General features: G+C 29.7%; 1 protein-coding gene across 1 annotated transcript in view; it reads left to right on the top strand.

Annotated features, from left to right (window-relative positions):
• The window catches only part of LOC107453570 (synaptogenesis protein syg-2), a 91,100-nt gene that overhangs the window by 39,521 nt on the left and 27,821 nt on the right, over nt 1–23,758 (top strand). Inside the window, exons 6-15 of the mRNA XM_087157519.1 lie at nt 442–606; nt 1,730–2,026; nt 3,486–3,697; nt 8,001–8,088; nt 9,353–9,489; nt 11,842–11,995; nt 14,132–14,190; nt 17,296–17,539; nt 20,871–21,149; nt 22,468–22,752. Of these exons, the coding sequence (XP_087013645.1) occupies nt 442–606; nt 1,730–2,026; nt 3,486–3,697; nt 8,001–8,088; nt 9,353–9,489; nt 11,842–11,995; nt 14,132–14,190; nt 17,296–17,539; nt 20,871–21,149; nt 22,468–22,752 (1,920 nt within the window). The remainder of the gene's footprint in view (nt 1–441; nt 607–1,729; nt 2,027–3,485; nt 3,698–8,000; nt 8,089–9,352; nt 9,490–11,841; nt 11,996–14,131; nt 14,191–17,295; nt 17,540–20,870; nt 21,150–22,467; nt 22,753–23,758) is intronic.

Genomic DNA, 23,758 nt, shown 5'->3' with positions numbered 1-23,758 from the left:
ACTCTATTTCCTATGGTCTGGACTTTGCAGCATAACAGTTTAGCGGGGACTGATACCGCACACTATCGGTCCTTTCACGGTCCTGATCAACTAAGTAACCAACCCAATCTTTGAAAACAGCCTGGGCGGCTAGACCTCGGTGATTTACAGGGAACAGTGTCTTAAGATCAATCTATTGTGAACCTGATTTATGGTGCCAAAAAGCCTAAGAAGGATTAGTCTGCATCTTCTAATCACTCTGTATGCTCTAATTATGATCTAAATTTTCAGCAGATTATAGGTTATAACCAATTGAATATTTTCTACTTTGAGGTATAAAAATTTTAAGACATATTTATAGTGAACTTCAAAATATTCCTTTAAATTAACAAACAAATATTTTACCATGAGCAAAAAATAGTAGTTTTTATGAAATGCTAAGTTTTTGCACTCAATTCTTAGAATCCGTCCATTATGAAGAAAGAAAAGGAAAAACAAGATATACGGCAACAAGCTATTTAACAATACATCCTCTGAAGCAAGATAATGGAGCAAAATTTGCATGCGAAGCCCTTCACAAAGCTCTTGATCACAGAATGAGAACGGATGTTACTTTAAGTGTCTTACGTAAGTGCCTCACTGCTTCTTTTCAAAGTAATTAACATTCAAAAGGAAAAAAATAATTATTTGAATCTAGAGTGTGTCCATCCTTTAGATTTTTTAAAGGTATAATCTTTTCTTAAGATTACAGAGTGTGTAAACTTTCCTCACTTTTCTTAATTATCTTTCGATGCATTAGAGTACAAAATGTACGATTTTTTATTTTTATTTTTGAAAGGTTTTGAAAATAGTTTGCATAATGAAAAATATTTTTTTTAAAAAAATGTACTTTACACATCACATACTTAAAATCTGCAATTTAAATTTTATTAGAGAAAATAATGTGTAAATTTAATTATGTAATGCATTTACAAAATATACTTACCCTCACAAATGTAACAAAAATATTTGCTCTAAAAATATCTAATTATGAGAATTTAAAAAAAAATCTAATTATTTTTAATAGAAATATAATTATATTTTTCAATATTTACATAAATATATTTATTTCCTTAAATATGTACCTTTAAACTTTTCAAAACTTTAATCTAGATTATTAGCAATGAGTCATATGATGGGATTTTAGGACTAACGAAATCTTTTTAGAATATGTGACTCGGTACATTTTTAACATTTTTAGCATTAAATAAACGCCAATGCTATCATTGACAAAAAGTGCGCTTTGTGTATTTTATTACATTAAAGCCTAATAATAATGTGATCCTTCCAGATGTTGATTCTTTGGACAAATTTCCTATACCACGTAGTACTTTCTCATTACATGAAGAACGTGAAATAAACAATTTCTGTTCAAACTATGTATTATGATCTATTAGGTTAAATCTTGCAATTCTTATTAGCAAAATCTATCTAAATTTGGAGGGCCTTCAGAACTGTTAACAATCCAACAGAAAAGTATCATACACCAAATTTCTTTTTGAAAACCATAAAAACTAATAACATTTTGTACCCTAACTATTTGAAACTATTTGTTCATATATGCTAGATAAAAAACATTAAAAATGTTTGGCAGTTTCTTAACTTAACCTATAATTCAGTACATTTACTAAAATACATTTACTAAATTTATATTTAAATAATGTAAAAGAAATTAATTAAATTTTTGTTTTTCTGTTTTTCCTACTTTTAGACTCACCAGCGTTTCCAAGAATAGAAGGGTACACAGAAGGAACCATAGTGAATGCTGGGGAGTCAATAACAGTAGTATGCATTACAGAGGGTGGCAATCCTCCTCCACAAGTAATTTGGTACCGTGCTAATGTTCAGATAGATGCAACGTACTTACACATTTTGGGGGAAGACGTCACTACCAATAACCTTACATTCATCGTAAGTGCTGCAGACAACACAGTATCATATTACTGCCATGCAACAAATGCTGCCACAAAAGAACCTTTAATTACGTCTGTCAAGTTAAGCGTTTATTGTAAGTATGTGGGCATTTAAATTTTTTTATTTGAATAGCACTATACCAAAACTTTTTTTTTTACAAATTGCTTTTTTTATGTACTAGACAGTATAAAAAATAAATAAATTGATAACCTGCCAGAAAAAAAACCGGATTCTTAGAAGCTTGAAAAAAAAAAGAAATTAAAATCTTGAATAATTTAAAATTACAATAACTGAAACAGGCTATGTAGGCTATATTGCATTTTTCCTTCTATATTTTTCTAAGTCATATATTTAATTAAAGGTTAAATACTAAGGCAATAATGTATAATGTTGTTGTTCGACGAACTTATGCTATCGTACTGTGAGCTTCATAATTCCTCGCTCGTTGAAGAACATACCTTTATTTGCGAAAAAACGGTGTAGTACAATGTGTTGATTGAAACCTCATCTCAATGTAACGTTATTCCACGAAGGAGTTTTGATAATACCGAAACAAGTGGAAGTATAACGGTGTAAGTTTACGTGTATAGTAACACAACCCATCCAAGATCCAATAACATGCGTCGCCAAAGTTGTTTGTGGTTTTGCTTTGTGATTGAATACTACTCCTTTATGATTGACGAATTCATGACTTTTAGGGCTGATAGCTTCGTTCAAGCTGTTCAATTGCCGACAGAAAACATTTTAGTAGATAGCTCTATTCCTAAGTTGGTGCTAAAAAATCACCACAGCCATTCAATCCCACCTCACTGAGAACATAATCTTTTCCTTATGAAGTTCTGGCTTTGAAGTCATTGATGGCGAGTCTTCGCCTAAAGGCAAAAACTGTTCGTACACCCCATTGACCAGTTATTATTTGTTAAAAAGAACCATAATTTTTTTAACGTTTCATGAGAATATAAGAAATGCTTTATCGTGCCGTCAAATGAACTTTTTTGAATTCATGAAGAAGCGAAATTTTGCGCTCGCTTATGCATCCGTGTTTTTCTTAATGGACCCAAAACTTTTTTGACTGATCCTTAATGTTTCTGAAATCTCTGACGTTGTGTAACCTGGCTTAGACTGAATCGATTTCTTTTGTCATCAACAATCTGGGTGGGCTTCCTTGATGGAGGAAAATCTTTCAAATCAAAATCACTACCTCGGTATTTCTTCAACCACAACGGTATTTCTTCAATTTACAGTTATTTATAATTTTTAAATAAATTCTTACATTAAAAAATATCACAATTACGTAATCTGCGCAAAGACGTTAATGGCGTTACGGTTGCTTTTATTGGTATTTATTAAGCAAAATATTAATAAAATTCTTTATGATACAAAAGTTCTGAATGCTGCAAAAAGGAGACCGCCTTAAAATTTGCAGCTGTTTTTTCAGTGTTTTTTTAGCTGTGTGTTGTACTTCCTATTGATTATCTCATTTTAAATATGATTTTTTCACTTCATTTATCCGTGTAGAAAAAATTGCGAGAAAAAATTTTCCTTTCCAATAGATCTTTCAAACAAAATGTGGATCCGTGGTCCTTTTGAAGCACCACGTGGAAGCGCAATAACTTTAAGTTGCATAACTGATGTTAGCAATCCAAAATCTGACTTAACGTGGACGATTGACGGAAAAGAAGTTAATGCCGGTGTTGAAAGCGTCACACGGACTGATGACGGATGGATTACAACTAGCAACTTAACATTCACTCTGTCCAGGCAGGTAAATTCTTTAGTTTACGCTTCAGAATAACTTAAATTATGCTTATTAAAGAAATGTAAACAAAATTATTTTTAAGTTTGATACTAGTAAATTTAAAAGTGCTCTGTTATTCTCGTTCTTCATATTAGCTTTTAGAATCCTGTTCAAAGTTGAAATAAATATTGCACGCCCTTTAGGTAAGTAGTTAATGAAAAAATTATTGAGAAAATGTATCAAATCATTATCCAGGTCAATCACATTAACACTGATATCAAATTTACTTGAGTAACCACCGATAAAAAAAAAAGTGGAGAAGTAAAAAAAGAGGTTAATTATAAAGTTGCTTTTAAAAAGCGGCCATTAAAGAACTACTTTTTTTCAATGATCTCGCCTTACTTTTGAAAACAAATTATAATAGTAGAAAAGAGAAAGTTTTTCATTGAGGAAAACAACAACAGACAAAATCTGCATCATGTCATTTTATACAAAATTTAGTAACCGAAAATAAATCAATAGAATTAAATTGAAGTCTGTACAGAAAGCAATAAACACTACATTAAAACTCAAATAATACTTGATTTGGACACATTTACCAGTATTGATATTTGTTCTAAATGATAAGATGAAAAAAAAAAGACCTTTATGGAGAACAGACAATTTCTAACTGCTTATCAGAAAATGCCATTTTTATTTAACTGACATTATTTTTTCTTTTTTATAAATAACATGCACATTTACTTGCAAAGTTTTTTACAAATGAATATTCACTCATTTACTAGTTGTTTTTACTAGTTTACTATTGACTAGACTAACTTCATAAATCACTTATACACTGACGAGCCAAAAAAACTGGTATACCTGCCTAATATCGTGCAGGGCCCCCGCGAGCACGCAGAAGTGCCGCAACACGACGTGGCATGGATTCGACCAATGTGTGAAGTAGTGCTGGAGATAATTGACACCATGAATCCCGCAGGGATGTCCATGCACCAGTGGGAGTAAAAGGAGGAGGGGATATCTTCTGAACATCACGTTGCAAGACATCCCAAATATGTTCAATAATGTTCATGTCTGGGGATTTTGGTGGCCAGCGGAAGTGTCTAAATTCAGAAGAGTGCTCTTGGATCCACTCCCAGACATGAACATTATTGAACATATTTGGGATGCCTTGCAACGTGATGTTCAGAAGATATCCCCACCCCCTCTTACTCCCACTGGTTTATGAACAGCCCTGCAGGATTCATGGTGTCAATTATCTCCAGCACTACTTCACACATGGATCGAATCCATGCCACGTCGTGTTGCGGCACTTCTGCGCTCTCGCGGGTGCCCTACACGATATTAGACAGGTATACCAGTTTTTTTGGCTCTTCAGTGTAATTCATAGTCTGTTTTTGAATGAACAATTATATATTATTAAACGTGAAGAAGCCTATATATATATTTGATTTAAATAAATTATAAATTTATTAAATTTAAATTAAATTAATAAAATGAAAATATTTATTAAATTAATTTATTAAATTCAGCATTTTTTGTTATCTTTTTTTAATTAATTATGTAGAATTGTTCGCTTCTGGCTCATTTAGATCATAGATTTCTTGCGGATAAGCATATTGCTATTAATTAACGTTTATCAGTAGTTCGTTAAAAATAATTTGAAAAAAACAGAATTCGACTTATCTGTTTCGAAATTTTAGAACGATTCGAGGTTAGACCAAATTAAATCAAGAAATTTTATTCAATTCGATCCATTTCTCTAAACTTAATCACGCCATATAATTAGAACAATTGTCACGTATTCTACTGCGCTGATTTAATTTAATAAAAATAGATCAAAAGATTCATACACGGATACAAAAATTCTGGTAAAAATATTGTACCGATTGGTAATGATATTTCTGGTAAGGAAAAACACAATTCTATTTTTAAAAGCCAAAATATATGATATTTAAATCCTTCAATTAGTAATTTTTTCGTTCAAATGGTAAGGATGTACCGGAACTTCTATTTTTCAAAATTATAGTTCTTATTGCTACACAATTATAAGAAGAAATGTAAAACTGAAATGTAAATTTAGCTGATTAAATGGTTTTTATGCGATGATCTAAGTAATCATGATAAAACTAACAAATTTTATATCGTTTATCAATTATTTATCACATATTATAAAACAATCTTTTGCTGTTAATTTTGCTATGAACCATTATCAAATTGCTTTGATAAAAATACTTAAAATACTTTTAATACTTACCGTACTTTTTAATGTTCCTACAGAGCTCGAAACAGAATAAATTTTATGGTTTCTGGTAGATTTGACCATGCTTTTTGTAGAGTGGGAATAACTTTTGTAGAGTAGTAGTAACTTTTTGTAGAGTAGGAATACTTTTTGTAGAGTAAGAATTACTACAAAATGATTGATTTTAATTGATCTGAACCAGTAAATTTGAATAGCTAAACCAGGTAATCTGATAAAAATATACTCATATCAGAGTAAGATCATCAAGCCATCATCAAGCCATGAGATTAATAATTTTAGTTATAATATATCCCAAATGCAAGAAAAATCATAGACTCAAACCATAACATTTTAGCATTCATGGAGCGTTTTGCTGTGTTACGTATTTTTTTTTTCTTTTGGAACAAATATTTTAACACGAAGTGTGTTTGCTCTTTCAAAGTAAGGAACACAATTTCCAAAAATCGAAAATAATGTGTAAGTCCGGTAACTAACCTTACTGTACCAGTTTAACAAAATGAATCCTCCGGCAACAATTACAAGTGTAAAAGACAGCGATTGATAGCTAACTGGGAATTCCGCAAATTCCGCTTAGTTTTAGAAGAAATTCTCTGCAAATTCCTTGTTGACTACTTTAATGGGTTTTAGTTTTGCGAACTTAGGGTAATATGCGGAGCTATCACTTACTTCCATCCCATGTACAGAAACGAAAGCAATTTAGGAAGCTTCATTTGTTAGGAAACTAAATGCTTTGTATTTAAAGAACCAACTGTAATTTACGATTTGGCTTTAAGAAAATGCATTTCTCGTGTTTTTGTTTTGTTTCACTTAAACTTTGTTATTGAATTTTAGTTAAAATGTGAGAGTTGCGTAAAACGCTGTAAATTAGCCTATGCTTTTCTATGTTTACATATTTTTAAATTTTATGAACCTGATACTAATTAATGTATTTTATTATTACAAAACTCATTTTGTAGAAAATTATAAATTACTTTTGTTGTTGCATTGTTTAAAAAAAATTTAAAATCCCATGTCAATATAATAAAATTCTGAATAAAATTCATAGCGGATTCAAATACAATCCTGTGCTCATTTCTGAAACAAAATAATCATTATTTTTAAAGACCCCACAGAGAAAATAAATCTGGATAATAAAATACAGTGCTGAATGGTAATGACATTTCTTGTAAAAAAAATATATTTCTAGTTTTGTAAAACCAAAATGTACGATATTTAAACCATTTATTTGATAATTTTACCTTTCATATGATAATGGTTTACCAGAAATTCCGGTTCTGAAAATTATAGTTCGCATTACATTTAGTAAACATTTGACAGATTACCATTATTTAAACATTTAGTAAAAAATACAAAACTGAAAATTAAATTTAGTTCAGTAAAGTTTCGATTCATATGGTAACAGTTTAACGGAAAATTCCGGTTTTCAAAACTATAGTTCTTATTGCCACACATTTAATAAAAAAATGCAAAACTGAAAGGAAAATTTAAATTGATCAATGGTTTTCCCCATGCTCTAAGGTATCATGATAAACTTACCAAATTTTACCACATATTATAAAACTATATGCAATGGCTTATTTTATTAAAATCAGTACCAAAGCACTTCGGTAAAATTTATCAAGCATTTTTGTGCTTCCATAGGTTCAGAAACATGGTGAAGTTTTACCATAATCCGCTAGATCTGGTGATTTTTTTTCTCAGTGCACGAGTTAAAAACATCTTTTGCATCTGTTTAGAAAATAGACCAGTAAAAAATATTTTCACACTTAGTTTATTACAATTACTAAAAATAGATAATTAAAAAACAATAATTATATTTAAAAAACAAATAAAAATAGCAGTTTTTTTTCCAAAGTTGATAACCTTTGACCCATCATTTGGAGTGCCTTATATTAAATGTCACAGAATTTTTCTCAGTATATTATGGAATTCTTTATATTTCTTACAACCAAAAAAATGTTCTTTCCGTTAGAGAGAGTATTTTCTCCTGTCTCCTTTCCCCTGCATCATCTTCCTCTATTTCTCAAATCGATTTTATTCATAGAACATTTTCTTTCATGCTAGGAACCGGATACAAAAATATTTTCTTGCTTTGCAAAGAATCCACACGTGTTTGGGACAGCATCTGCAACGCATAAACTGCTCGTTGTGTGTGAGTACTTTATAAATAAATTTACATGAATTAATTACATGAGTTTACAATTTTTAATGAATAAATCTCTAAACATGAATATATAAGTTTATATTAGCTAATATAATATGGAATATTGCTTCTGTGTATATAATTTTTCAATCATTCTAAATCAAATTATTCTACAAACACTAACTTAGAAAAGTGTCCAAATGTAATCAAAACATTTTAATTTGAAGTAATTTTTGCTTTGTAAGTTCATTTTCTTTAAAATTTGGATGTTGTTTGTAAGAACAATTTTACTACTTCATATTTTTATTGTGTAATCTTGGGTTTTGGGGGTCAGAACTTGCCACTCCAATCAAGAGATTTAACACACCGACATTTTTTCTTCTAAATTTCTTGAAAACTATTTTTTAGACCAACTAACACTCAGTCACGAATGGTTTGAAGAAAGAAACTAAAGGCAGTGTCGGCAAAATTCAGCCATATCAATGCTTAATCATACATGCTCTTCAAATCCTTAAATTATCCTGTTTTTGTCCCGTCAACATGTCCGTTACATGTCCCGTCCAAAAATCAAATAAATGGTAAAAGTAACTTTTCTCTTTTTCAAATAAAATTATATCTTAAAAAAATGTCAAATCATCTCAGCTAACAAAATTATTAAGTATTGCGATTCATTGAACATCGAAATAAATTTTCTTTACAATGGTAAAGAAGTAAAATTTATCCTTAAGTTTCATTTAAAAATTAAAAAAAAGATTAAATAGAAAGTGCTTATTTTTTCTACTTTTTATTGACAAAAATTTATATTTCTTAAATATCAACTTTGATTTTAGTATAATTATCGAAGAAGAAGCACTTAAGGGGTAGGAAATTAATTTTAAGGTGAGGATTTAAATATTATCTACTGAAATGAAAGCATCTAAACTTACTAAAATGTCTTAAAAAAAGTTGAATAATGGTTTTTTTAAAAACGTAAGTTCCAGCATGCAATCAAACTGGTTTTTATGATTTTATCATCCCACATTCTAACTATTGATAAGTAGTTTTTCCGAATTTTATATCTTTATATCTTATAGCATGTTTGTTTCTTCCTCATTAAAGTAGAATAAGTTCATAATATGTAATAAAAATTAAATAATTGATTTGATTTTGTTAAAACTAAATTTAGAATGATTAAGAAATTAGGAATTAAGGAAATTTTTAAAAGCTAGAAAAATACATATATATATACATATTAAGGGCATGCGACGCACTGCATTTTCCTTTTTTTCCTCAGATCCTCCAAAACCTCCAATAATATTAGGCTATGATACAAATACATCCCTTAAAGTAGGGGATATACTGAAATTAAACTGTACATCAGAAGGAGGAAATCCTGCAGCAACAATCAGATGGTTTAAAGGAGATCGAGAAGTAAGTGAAATGTTTTATTGTTGTAAAGTCTTTAAGTGTGATTTTTAGAGAAATTAAAATCTAAAATCTCGCCAATTTATCTCTATCGCATTATAGGTGATGTGAATTAAGTCTTTGTCTACTCAGACATAAGCTAGGACTCGATTCAAATTTCTTAAGACTAGACCTTCTGATTGGACTGCACTTAATATTGTCGCTTCTTGATAGTTCAGAATTCCCTCGAGTGACACTTATAAAGTACCAAAAATTAAATGCACAGTTTAGTGGATAAGGAGCATGGTGCGGAGACGAAATTAATTGATATTTAATCTGGGTGCCCTCCAATAAAAATTGCGTCAATGTAATTATATTATGCACTTTTAATGTCTTCGAATGATCCTTATGGATGAATTGCCAGAGTGTCGCCAGTAAGCCAGTAGTGTATACAACCAAATCAAACCATTGTTTTACCTTTAATTAAAAAAATATCATTAATTTTTGTTAAAGAATCTCTGTTAGAAAGCTTTATTTTGTTAATTTTACATCAGTGGGTAATGCATGAAGCGGGGGATTATTGAATAACTCATAGAAAAATTAGACACTTCTTATTAAACAATAATTTTTTTTCGTGTTTCAGAACATTTGAGAGTCTATCTAAATTAATGAGAACTCGTTTATATCTTCTTTATATATTTTAATATTAAATAATTAACCCTAAAAGGCTAAAACTGTAACCCATTATCTGTATAAATTCTTCATTCGCTTCAAAAATTAATTATCTTTAGATTTTATGATATTAATATATTTTTGAAGAGAATGAAGTTTTTAATCAAATAATATAGTAATATAATATTTTAGTAAGCTTTTGCCATTGAAATGAGCTTAATTTAGCGAAACTTATTACTAACCATTGAATTTTAAGATGGTAAGGCTATTATAATAGCTGTGAAACTAACGTTTTTGATAGAAATTGATTTATTTGCCTTTATCTAATGCTTCAATAAATGAATTTGACAGAATTTATCTAAATGTAAGAAATATATCTTCCAAAAAATTAACTATGAAGCTGTAGACATGATTTTAACATTTTTTTTGTAGATTTAATGTATTTTGCAAAGCACCAAGTAAGTTTCAGTTACCAAGAATATTTAGAGCTTGAATTTTGACAAAATGTGAACTTAATTCTTGATTTTTTGCGTCATGTCTCCTGACAATTTATGAGAGTTGAAGTGCTGAAAAATGGAAAAGACATTTCTTTATATTTCATTCTATTTATTATCAAGGTAGAAAAGTGTTAGCTGTTTATTTATCAATCGCTATTAACAATTAATTATTACCCAGTACTACTATAAATGTATTTGTTAGGAGTCATATAAATTTATAAATTCATTCTTTTTTTTTAATCTTGAATATCTTGAATTCATTCTCTCTTTTATTCTGTGATATACCTGAGAATATTTTGTGAAAAAAAACAAAAGTTTTAAGAATATTTTGAGTAATTATTTTAGCCGATTTAATAGCATTTAATATTACTTAACAAACCTGTAAATCTATCAAATATCAGAATTTAATCTAGCTAGAATTTTCATTCTAAAATTATGTTAAAATAACCTGCAATAGTGTATCCATACAATCAACCGTTAAGTTTACGGTGAAGAACATTTTTTTTCCTGCATGGTCTTGAAACCGATTACAACTAGTATGGTTAAAAAACCGTCAATACAAAACAATAAGGTGTTTTTTAACAATTTACAACTAGCATGGTTTATAATCATAAAAAAGTAATTTGGTAACTGGACAGTAAAAATAGTCTAGTAGATTTATAGTTCTGCCATCTATACGTGTATGAGAATATAGTACTCAAATAATTCAGGATCACAAATTGGGGAGTTCATAGCACTGGAAATTCTTCGTGTATTGAAGGGGATATTATGGTGTCAACGTTGGGACTCTAGCCCCGTTCTGTCTGTCATGATATTGACAGATTAATCCTCTCTGCTATAATATGTACTCATCTTCAAGAAATTGAGTGGTGAGCCTAGTTGGTGCGAAAAATTTCCGGTTGTTCAACCGTATTAAGTGAAAACAGTTAATAAACGGTTTTTTCTACAGTTAACAGTGTGGATGTCGTTTTATTTATGGTTATTTGGCTTCCTTGTAGGAATATGGTAAAATATCAATTAAATAAATTGCAATTTAGTAATTTGTTTTGAGAATTTTCTAACAGCATATAATGGCAGTCACTAAGTATGATTGAAAAAAAAATTACACTTGACCAGTACTGCGTAAGCGTTTTAATTCTTTCCAGAAACATTATTTTCAATGAACAATATATAGGTTTGCGTTGTTTTATTTTATTTTTTTTTCTTTTAGATCAGCACCCCTGTAATCACTTTCGGGTCGTTTGCGTCAAGTGAGCTTCTCATTAGAGCTCAACTGAGTGACAATGGAGCTTTCTATCGTTGCGAAGCCAACAACTCTGCTTTGAGAGAACCTCTTTCCGCCTTTGTTCGAACTTCAGTTCTTTGTAAGTGAAGATGATTCTTCTTTATACTTCTTCGGTATTAACCTCGAAACTTTTTTAACCCGCATCAATTTCGTTGGATTTTATCTGTAGGTATTCTCAGCTCGTAGAATGTTTTAAAACTGCAATTTCAGACCAAATAAAAAAGTAATAAGAACAAATATAAAGTTTGAAAATATGAAAGAGAAAAATAATTTTATTATTTTTAGAAAGTTACGGTCTCAATTATAAAAAAATAGCATAGAAATGGAATAAAAAAATAGTATTCATGGAGATTATTAACGGGAGCAGTAAGGAAGCCTTTAAGTTCAAAAGCTATTGAAAAATACTACCATATTTAAAAAAGATTGCTCTAAATTATAGGTTACTTTTGTTTTTGTTAAGTATTTATTTCCTTAAAATAATTTTAAAGCTAATATAATTTTGTGAAAAGGAAAATTATTTTCTTTCTTTATTCATAAAACAATATTTATAAAAATGAAATCAATTTGTCGATATAAAGTTCAGATTGAAATGAATGCATTTTGTTTTTGTCTAGTAACCAAACATTATTTGGTATTTTGAAATAAACGATCAAAGGTTGTAGATAAATATAGCTAAAGTTAACATAAAGTAAATATTTTTTAAGTATCATAATTTTTTTTCATAATAATTTTGAATTATAAGTTCAAAGACAAAACTTTAGTCCTTTTCTTTTCTTTATACTTTAGTCAAAAGTCAAGTACAGCTGGCCAAGTCAAGCGTATAGTTTAGCCAAGTAATATGACATGTCAAAAAGAGTTAATCTTAAAAGCTTGTCACCTCAAGTCACAAAACGTTACGATATGAGATATTCGTAATTTCAGCGCCTATTGATCAATATTGTTTTTTTTACAATTTCGTCGAATAATAATTACTTTATGATTTATTTTTCAAATCCATTCTCTATGATATATTGCAATTAGTATCTCTTGCGCTGGTTGGAGCTTTTAATGATAATTAATCATTCTAAAAAGGATCAGAAATGAGATTCAAATAAACTTCCGGGGCAGTTTTATAATATAAAAATATCTCATGAATTAAGCTATACAGCTCTAAAGTGCACACGTGGTAGCAAACAAAACCTTATTTTAGTTCGTATTCAGTAAGGAAATCTGAAACCTGAAAGAACATGGAGAGAAAAAAGAGAAACGCAATGAGGCTGTTATAACAAAGGAGAAAACTAATTTGACCAAATTGACCTATTCTGAAGGATATACAAGCTCGCACAAAAATAAAATCAAGCATTAGAAGGGAGATGAAAAACGTGTGTGATGGTAATAAAGTGAGAACCACATGCATTGCAAGTTTTAGAAACTAAGCGAAAATAAATTTCCAAATATTAGGAGAATAAGATTCTAGAAAGAGCATTAACTCCTATATTATAAGATTTTTTTTTAAAATCAGAAAAAAATTTAAGAAATCTAAGTAAGTGACTGTAGATATGTGTTGAAGGATTTTAAATCCATTGCAAGTTTTAGTAACTTGCAAGTTTTAGTAGATAGTAAATTTCCAAACATTAGGAAAGGAATAAGATTCTAGAAAGATCATTAGCTTCTTAATTATTAGAAATTTTTAAAATAAGAATTGCTTCCAAGAAATCTAAATATGTGGCTGAAGAGTGCTGTTGTGGGATTTTATCAGAGAAACTATGGTTCGAAGTCTAGCTAATATGAGTGAGGATATAGTGTTTAAGACCTTGATTTTGCACAAACTATTCATTTTTTTAATCGAAGTTTAAAGGTGCATTTAGATTGTACATTATATGCGGGGCCACGTCTACAAGATATAGGGTAAATACTCCATGTAATTATGTTTGCTATATGGTGTTTGACGTCAATGCAGTTTATTTTCTTAACAGAAATTAAAAAACTTCAAGCTAAAATAGAATAAAAAATATAGGAATTTTCGGGATTGATTCTAGAAAGATATTTTAAAATAAGTTATTAAATCATGAATTAGAAAGTCTATCGGCTTGTGCTGTTAAATTATTAAATCAAGATAGATAAAGCAAGTAAAAGATGGTAAACATCTTTTGATTAGGGGGAAAGATTAGAAGATGCTGATATTATCAAAAATGCTGATATTATCTTTTTTTATATATTTATTTTGCTTTTTTAGTTTCTCCCGTTAATGTGACCATACAAGTACATCCAGTAGATCCTAGAACAGGAGAAAATGTGAGTATCTCATGGCTGCATTTTAAGTTTATTCAATTTGCGGGATCATAAAAGAGTTTTAAGTATAATATAATGTTATAAAATAATGTTGGAAACACTATCAATTGTACGCAATATTAGCTTTATAAAGCTATGTCGATTTCGATAAATTGATCTAATCGTAACCTCATAGCGGTTTAGTTATATAAAATTACTTTTGGAGTATAAAATAAAAATTTTTAATTTTGGTTTCAGGAATGGTTATTGGAAAAACCAAGAGTCTTTCCAACTTTGAGACAGCTATTCTCAAATAAAGAATATTTGTAAACTGTTTCATATTATCTATCTTTCTAACAAATGCAGCATTTAACATGAAATTTACAAATTCATAAAAATTAGCTATACATTGAACTAGAATTTAAAACATAATAACCTGAAAATTTCACGAAACATTAGGTATGAGTTGAATTGATCTACGTTTCCTTTAAATTTTAACCATTGTATCATTGTATCAACATTAAGATGCTTTAAGATGCATTTTTAATGTGACTGTTATACCTTTAAAAAAATACTGCCAAGTAGATAGAGAGCAAAATCAAATTTAAAAAAAGAATTCAAACAATTAAATTAAGAGAATAATCCAAATTGCGACATTAAATTTTCTAAAGAAGAAAATATTATGCCTTAATTTTTTGATCCTCGAACTTAATATTTAGATAATATAAATGTTTTTCTTCTCAAGTTTCCTAAAATAATTTATTAAGAAATTTGCTTTTAACATGTGTAGTGTACACATAATATATCCATTATTACATGTTAAAATTTTAATTCATTAAATACCAAGGGAACAAAACTTTTGCGAATATCTGAAAATGTACGTGTTTTTTCATAGTTTTTTCCCCAGTTATTTGATTTATAAGTAATTTAATAAGGTCCATAAGATATTTTGTTAATACTAAGTTATTAAAGTTACAATATTAATTTATTAGCAAAACAATAAAACTGCATAAATTGTGTAATAAAATTTTGAATTTTAATTTACTCTTAAATTTTCATTTACTCTTTCTTTATATGGTTGTTTATTACTTTTATTTTAAGATGGAATAAAAATATAAATCGTATGAATTAATTCATGCAAATTCGCATGAATAAATTCATGCTTTATTTGCAATAGAGTTCGATTTTCGGAAAAACAAAATTGTAGTGTTGCTGAAAATGTCTTATAAATTAAAATGTTAGACTAAATTTATATTTTAAATGTAAACAAATAGATGATTTCGGTTATTAATTGTCATTTAAATTATAAACTTCATTTTTTAAACAAGTAAAAATATGTGGAAATAGTATCAGTTAAAGAATTTATTTTTACAAAGTTCTCTTCTTTTTAATTTAAAAGAAACTCTAAAATTAAAATAGCTATTATGAAGAAAAAAATCATAACAAACTAACAGAAAAAAAATGTTTGAAAAAAATTGTTTTCCGAATTCAAACTAGCGAAAATGAATTACGATCATTAAAATTGCAGACATATTATTCATAATACAGTTACAAAAAAACATAAATCGTGGATAATACGGATTAAATTGAACTTTCCTCATGCACGGCTAAACAAGCTTCTTTAAAAAGATTAAAATATTTTTTTCATCTGAAAATTAGTTTCCACTTTAAATTATTCTGTCTTGGCATGCATAGCATAATTAGCAATCTGAACTGGAAATTATAATGCCCATTTATTTTCAGAGATCACAGTTATTCTAGTTTAATAATCGATAAGAATGACAGTATTTCAATGAACCGAAATATTTCAGAGCTCTTTTTTTTCATCAAAATGACAATATTTTAAAAGACCAACTTTCTTCTTTGTATTTCAGAACGTGATTATCTCAAGTGACGATCATTAAATTCGAGCTAGTTCCTGAAACATAAAAAAAAAAATAACACTCGTTAAAATTTATACTTAGACAAGGTTTTTAAAAACAATAAAGAGGGTATAAATTGTATTTGTGATTATTGATGCAAAAATTTAAGCATATGTTTTAAAAAGAATTTTTAAGCTAGAAAAAATTTAAATTATTATAAATGAAACTAAACGGCCATAATTATTTTATTTACTTTTTTTGTATAATTTAATTTGTTTAAATTGTATTTTAATGTCTCAACTTTTTAAATTCTACTTAATTCCTTAATTTCATATTGCCTTTAGAAGTTTCAAAATATATATATATATATATATATATATATATATATATATATATATATATAAGGCAAATATGAAAAAGAAAATCCTTTTTGGATTTCTCCCTTTTTTAAGGAAATTATGTTTTAAATTTTAAAATAATTTAAAAATCCAAATTTGGCATATCGTTAGAGTTTGCTATTTATAGAAGATTGAACCAGAGCTATTGACTATCAGTAAACAACTTTAACTATAGTTGGCATGGAGAGCTCTACTCTTACCCGGAAGCATCCCCTGCTTTTAGATAATGGGAGCTATAGTTACTGATAAAGATCAGGCTTGCTTGAACAATCGTAATTAGGTAATTGGGATATAGATCCCCCAAACAATCACTTTTTGCCCGAAATAGTTTGTTTTTGTAGCTGTTTTCCCAAAGATTGCAAATGATGATTGCGAGAGTAAAAGTATATATGATTGTTTATTGCTTATTTATAACAGAAGTTATTCAATCTATTCTTCTTTGCTATTTTTTTCTTGTTATTTTGCAATGATCATCATCAAATTACGTATTCAAATATGGACCAGCCAACTTAATGTAATGATAGTTCTATATCGTATCTTATTCAAATTACCATTAATATACCATTAAGAATGAATCAACCATATATTATTAAACCATCTTAACCTTGCATTTTTTAAAAAATGGAAATAGTATTTAGGGTATTTGTTGCAGAGAAGATACTCACTTATTAAGGTAAAATATCTAGTTTGAAATATTAAGTAGCACTATTGGGTTATGTTCAGCAGAAATTTTGATAAGTTTAGAAAACATTTTGTTTAGGACTTGTATCACAAAATTTAATAAAACAAAGCTCAAATTTGACATCCTGGATTTGTTTTGTAGTAAAAGCAATATACAGGCACATTATTGGTGTTATGTTTATTTTCAGGTAACAGTTACGTGTGTCACTGCAAGCAGTAATCCAAAGTCAAAAATTACCTGGTTAAAAAATGGAAAACAACTAGAGAAATACGTGGAAGAAACTACTAGCTCATCTTATGGTGGCTTCTCTACAAAAAGCAAAATATCTTTCATAGCTTCTGCAAGTGATGATAATTCCCAATTGTCTTGCTCTACTACAATTGAACAACTCAAATCTGCTGTTACAGAAAATATCACTCTTCGGATAAGGCGTGAGTTTATATCTTGTTATGATGAAAATATTCTCCAATATGGAAAATATAATTTTAATTATTTAACCCTTTAATCATTATCATAATTAATGAAAATCGTGGCGTGAAGTCTCAGTAGATACACTTTTCGCCTTCTAATGAGGTGAACCTGATTCGAATTCCGCATCCGGCTTGCACCGACCGTAAAATATGACGTAACCGTAAAAGTTGACGTAAAATATCCTCCGTGGTAGACGGATCATGGGTTCGAGTCCCCTTGCAGTTAGGGTAACTTCAGGTATTATTTTTGTGGTTTTCTTCGAAATGTAACGCAAATGCGAGCTAGTTTCATCAAAAAACCTCCACGAAAGCAAATTTCTCCCAACACTTGATCCAAGAGCTCTCTTGTCTTCTGGACTTCAAGGCTACGGAGTTGAACATTAGTTGTCGTAAACCTATTGGGTTAGTTGTCAAAAATTGGGTTGGCTGTTTAATGACGATTATAAAATTTAAAAAAAATGATGAACTTCATTTTCTTCTCCATGTAACGCAAATGCGGGATAATTCCATCAAAAAGTCCCTCAAGAAAGCTAATTTGTCCGAATGCTTATTCAGGAGTTCCCTTGTCTTATTGATTAGGTTCAAAATTACAAGGCAAAAAAGTTGAATATTGACAGTCGTAAACTCTAAATTGGGTTGGCTGTTCATACCCTTTAATAAAAAAAATATAGAAGAAATTGACCATTTTATTGATCGGATGATTTATATAATGGTTTATTTTTAATACACTGAATTGCTTATTCATGAATATAACAGATTTTCAAACGTATTGATTTACTGGCTTAAAAATTTCCTTAACTTATTCCCTCTTTTTGTTCTAAATTTTTAAATCATTTGTTTCTTCAAAGATCTTTCAAAGTAATGGTTACCTTCCGTTTACAAACTTATGAAAATGTACTGTTTTTTTTAAAAGAAAAGTTAAAATTTTTGAAGTACCTCGTAAAAATACCACGTGAACTAATAGTAAACAAACGTATAAAAACAATAATAAAAGTTGTAGTAATGATAAATAAGAAATTATTTGTCATAATAAATAACACTGGTTCAAATTTAGATCACCTCAAACTTATTTACAATAGGAGTATAAAATAATAAAATAAACTTTTTACTACATATATCGCTAGTTCAAAACTAAAACGACACTTCTGCACTCACTTCTCATGTTATTTGAATGAAAAGTAAGTGTAGAAGTGTCGTTTTAATTTTGAACCAGCGGTATATATATACACTCTATAACAAAAAAATCGACGCACCAAGAAGCAATCATCCGATTGCTTTGAAATTTCGTATGCATGAATGTTTTGAACAGATATGGCTGGAATGATGCCGACTGGGGACGTATAGTCTTTAGCGACGAATCCCGCTTCCAACTGTGTCCTGACGATCATCGAAGACGTGTTTGGAGACGCACAGGTCAGAGGGGGGATCCTGCCTTCACTATTGCACGCCACACCAGCCCTCAACAAGACATTATGGTTTGGGGTGCCATTTATTTTGACAGCCGGACCCCTTTGGTCATCATTAGAGGTACACTTACTGCACAGCGGTACGTCGACGACATCCTATGACCTGTTTTGCTACCGTTCCTTTTGCAGCGCTCTGGGCAGGTTTTTCAGCAGGACTATGCCAGACCACATACGGCACGTGTTGCTATGAACTGTTCTCAAGCTTGTCAAACTCTTCCTTGGCCTGCCAGATCACCAGATCTCTCTCCCATCGAGCATGTCTGTGATATGATGGGAAGGCGATTGCATCTGGCACGGAATGTCGATGCTCTCGTTCGACAATTGGATCGAATTTGGCAGGAAATACCGCAAGAGACCATCAGAGAGCTTTATCAGTCTATGCAACTAAAAAAAGCAATCTAATTATGCTGTTTTAACTTTTTTCTAGCTTCTTTTTCCTGCTGTCGTAACTATTTTTTAAGTAAGTTGTACTGATATAGTAAAATTCGTTTGTGGTGCTTGCTAGCTAACTTGAAATAACATTTTGTCGTATAAAAATTATAAAAATCTTCAATCATTAAAAATGAATTAATTGTAAGTAATAAATACTGTATATAAACGAATGAGATTTATAACTTTGCTTAAAAACATTTTTGATTTTCCCAGGTATTTATTTGTAAATCTTAATTGAAAGCACAAAAATATGCAAAATTAATATAAAATATTTTAAGTGTAAATTCTATCAAACCATCGAAAGTCATGCATCCTTATTTACATTAGTATCTCTATTTTTCAGCATTTCTAATTAATATTCTTTAAAAACAAAATTCGTTTCGTTCTGAAAATATATGTTATTTTATGTAATTCATATCAGTAATTATAAATTACCTTAATTTTCTGGAAACTAGGAAACTAAATGCAATACGTGACATGTTAGATTAAACCAAACAAGGATTATGATTTATTCTTGTTTATTTTGGTATTAAACTTATGTATCGAGATATATGTTTGCAACATTTCAGTATTCTTGATTTAATTTAAACAGCTAATTAATTAATTTCGATGGAATGATTTTTAAAATAATTGAAGGTTGAGGGGGACAAAAGCTTCATGTCAATTTCTCACTATTTGCTTTTTGCGTTTTCACAAATCAATAACGTGTAACACAACGTGACACATGGCAGATGGGAGGTGCTGAAGTAAAAAGGCTAAGAATCACCTGTCAGGGGCTTAAACCATGGCTCCCCGATGACGCAATCAGTTAAGGCTGCACCCATACAACACCTCCGAGATAAGAGTAGGCCTCTGCACAGGTTACCATAAATATCCTTTAGCAGTCCAAACGTAATGACATATTTCGTATTTTCAACCACTGCGCAGCTTAGTACCCCGAACGTAATGACATCTTTCTTACTTTTCATCCACTGCGCTGTTAACTTCGTCTCATCGGACTACTCATTTGATCCATGCTGAATCCATCCTTATTCTAAGAGGTGTTTACCCATACCCCTAATTTTGAGGGCTGGGGATTGTGAGTTCAATCCTGGGGGCCGACATAACCGGTGTTTATACGTAGCAAGGTGCAAGTTCGAAGTTTGGTTAAAAGACGTGCGTTAAATGGCGTAGAAGTTTAGAGAGAGTGATATCAGCTCAGGCAATGGTCTCGTCGTCTAACCAGAGTCAAAATTACGTGGCACTAATACCATGGCCTTTTCAAGTTAAAACCCTAAAAATGATGCTAAATCCTTTACTATATCTAGGTGATAAGGGACATTAACCATCCCTCTCCTGGATCTTCATTTTATGAATTCAACAATAAAATACCAATCAATAAATTTTATTTTCAGATGCCCCTGTTTTTCTAAAGACTTCTCACACAATAGACATGTCAGAAGGGAGCTCAGTAACAGTTAATATGACAGCCAAAGCATATCCGGAAAATATAATTTACATCTGGAGTAAACGAGGAGTTGCAATAAAGAACGGAGATAAGACACACCGGATATTTGTTATTGGGCCAATCTTAGAGATCAGGAATGTTACTAGAAGAGACTCTGGTTCTTATGAATGCGCAGCTGAAAATGATGAAGGACAAAGCCGAAATACTGTAACAATCAATGTTTTGTGTAAGAAACTTTTTTAGTACTATTTTAAAATAAATAACCCTACCTCAAGTACTGTATTTAGACATTGGTATTTAACATTGAGGAAACCATGAGTGACTGATATCTCAACAATAATTTAGTTGTTTTTTTTTATTGTTTTTCTGTTACTATAGGCAGTAAATTATTTCCTTATTTCTCAGTTTGAAAGTATCTGAAATACTAGTAGAGTGCTTTTCAGTCCTCATGCATTTTACTGCTTGATATTTCTTACAATCAGAAAATATTTTTTTCTCCAATTTCTAACGATGATTTCCTTCCTGTTTCATTAATTCGAAGGTAATATCCTCGTAAATAAAATGATTTGCTATTACACACATTTGTAGAGTGGTGTGTAATAAACTTATGAATTTAAATTTATGGAATAATTGTATTAATAAAATAATAAACATTATAATACTTAACAACCATGAAATAGCAATTATTATTAAATATTGAAAAAATGTTAATTAACTAATGTCAAGTTAAATTTTTGAGTCTTCTTCTTCTCCGTTGGATCAACAGCTTATTGTACGCCAGATTACTGTATTAGTTAACTAAAGAAAAGTTATTCAAGCTGATATATGAAGTTCCATTTTTTTTAAAATCCCAGTTAGGACAGATTATATACTTAACTATATAAGTCTTAACTTAATAATTAACTTGGTTTAGAAACTTTATTAAGATTCAGGGCTTCGATTTTCCGAAAAAAAAGATATCCTGCTTCACTTTATGAAGTCTTTTTAGTAAAATATCTTCTACAAATGCATATATGTTTTTTTAATTTGCGAAAGAATAAGAATTTAGGAAATGTATTTATTTTATGATAGAGAAATGTGAAAATGTGCCTTTAAAATACAATAGTGAATCTGAAATATCAATAATGACACAGGTAAAAAAACACATCCTAAATTTAGACAATATTTATATATTAGTCTAACGAATTTTAATGGCTTACAAAAAAATTATATTAAAATCTATTTTTGCGTAAATAACTAAGAAAATATATTGTAATTTAAGATTTTCTGTTCACATCTGAGATGTAATGTTTCTTTTCACAATGATCGAAAAAAATACAATTTGCTGCTACTAAAATCTATAAAATTTTTGCAGTATTGCCTCAACTGCACCATAATAAAATTCTTTATAAAATGTATAAAATATAACTTTCTATTTTCAGTAGTTTAAGTTTTCACGAAACAACGTATCTGAAATATCAATTCAATTTTTCTTTAAAATTTCTTTTTACAGCAGTAACGGCCAACCTATAAATTGTAAAAATGTAGTTCTTCTATTTCCCCAGACGGTGCCACAGTGGAGTCTGTGAAAATTACATCTCCTTCAGGGCCGATACTGGAAGGCAACGAGGTCACTTTAGAATGCAAGGCAACAGCTCATCCTGCCAAAACGGATATGATAAAGTGGAGGATAAAAGGATTGGTCCGAAATAGTCGGCCAACCTACGATAGTACTAAATCGATACTTCACATCGCCAATATCTCAAGGGAGCACCGAGGCCCTGTCGAATGCTGGGCGGACAATGGCATAGCAGCTCCTTCCGTTCTATCAGTACTGCTTAATGTTCTCTGTAAGTTTCTTTTACTTTTATTTTTCCTTTCTTATTTTGGCCCGAGTGAAAATAAAATAAAAATCATACAAGTGGAGGTTCAATATAGATGTCGAGGTTAAGAAAAAATCGGAAAGCTGTTTATCCTTTCAGCAGGCATCTAGTTTGTAATGTCAATCAAACCTTAAACTTTTTTTTTCACGTCAAAAAGTTAAAAGAATGTGGTTGAGGATATTTCTTTTGTATCTAGATATCATTTTTCGATATATTTTTATCGGTAGAAACAATGCTTCGAGATGATTTTATTTTATTTGGGGTTAAAATCTCAGCTTTCAATTGAATAAAGCTTAAAGGTCTATAAAAATTGAAATCTTCTTAAAAGATAATTCAGTAGGTTTTATATAAATTTCGTAAAAAAATTTAATTGTCATTATATGTGGCGGGTTGCCACAATTAATATTAAAATGTGGATTAAGATGAGATATTGATGAACACTACATTGGTTTTCAGTAACAATTTTATATTTACAGCTGTATTTAGTTTTCGCATTTTTAATGTTTTATTTCATTATTTGAGTGAAATCAAACAAATTGAATCTTAGCCTAGTTTTAATAATTGCGATCAAGCACATAAAAGGGTTCGAGGCTTAAACTAAGGAGCATGCGAAGAGATATAAATGGGTTTAAAGACTTAATTTAGTTGTCACTATAATACGAAAGAATTGCTTTTTTTGTGATTAAATATTTTATTCGTGCTAATACATGTCAGTTTTATTGAATAGTTTATAGAAACAGCGCGTGACCTTGAATAAATTTTGAAACATTGATAATTTACTAAATTACGTAAATTACCTTGAATAAATTTTGATCTAATAAACAAATTTTCAGGTTCTAGGACTCAGTCTTAATGGTTCGAGGAGGTGACCTCAAATGTGCTAGATAATTAAAGCAGAAAAGTTATCTTAAATTACAAAATTAGACTCAAAATGTGTTTTCTCTGAATAAACATACCTGTTTTTTGGGAAATT

Source organism: Parasteatoda tepidariorum, chromosome 2 (assembly GCF_982258835.1).
Source record: "Parasteatoda tepidariorum strain Cologne lab strain chromosome 2, Ptep-v5.0, whole genome shotgun sequence".
Lineage (NCBI taxonomy): Eukaryota > Metazoa > Arthropoda > Arachnida > Araneae > Theridiidae > Parasteatoda > Parasteatoda tepidariorum.
This window is presented reverse-complemented; position numbering and strand designations above follow the sequence as displayed.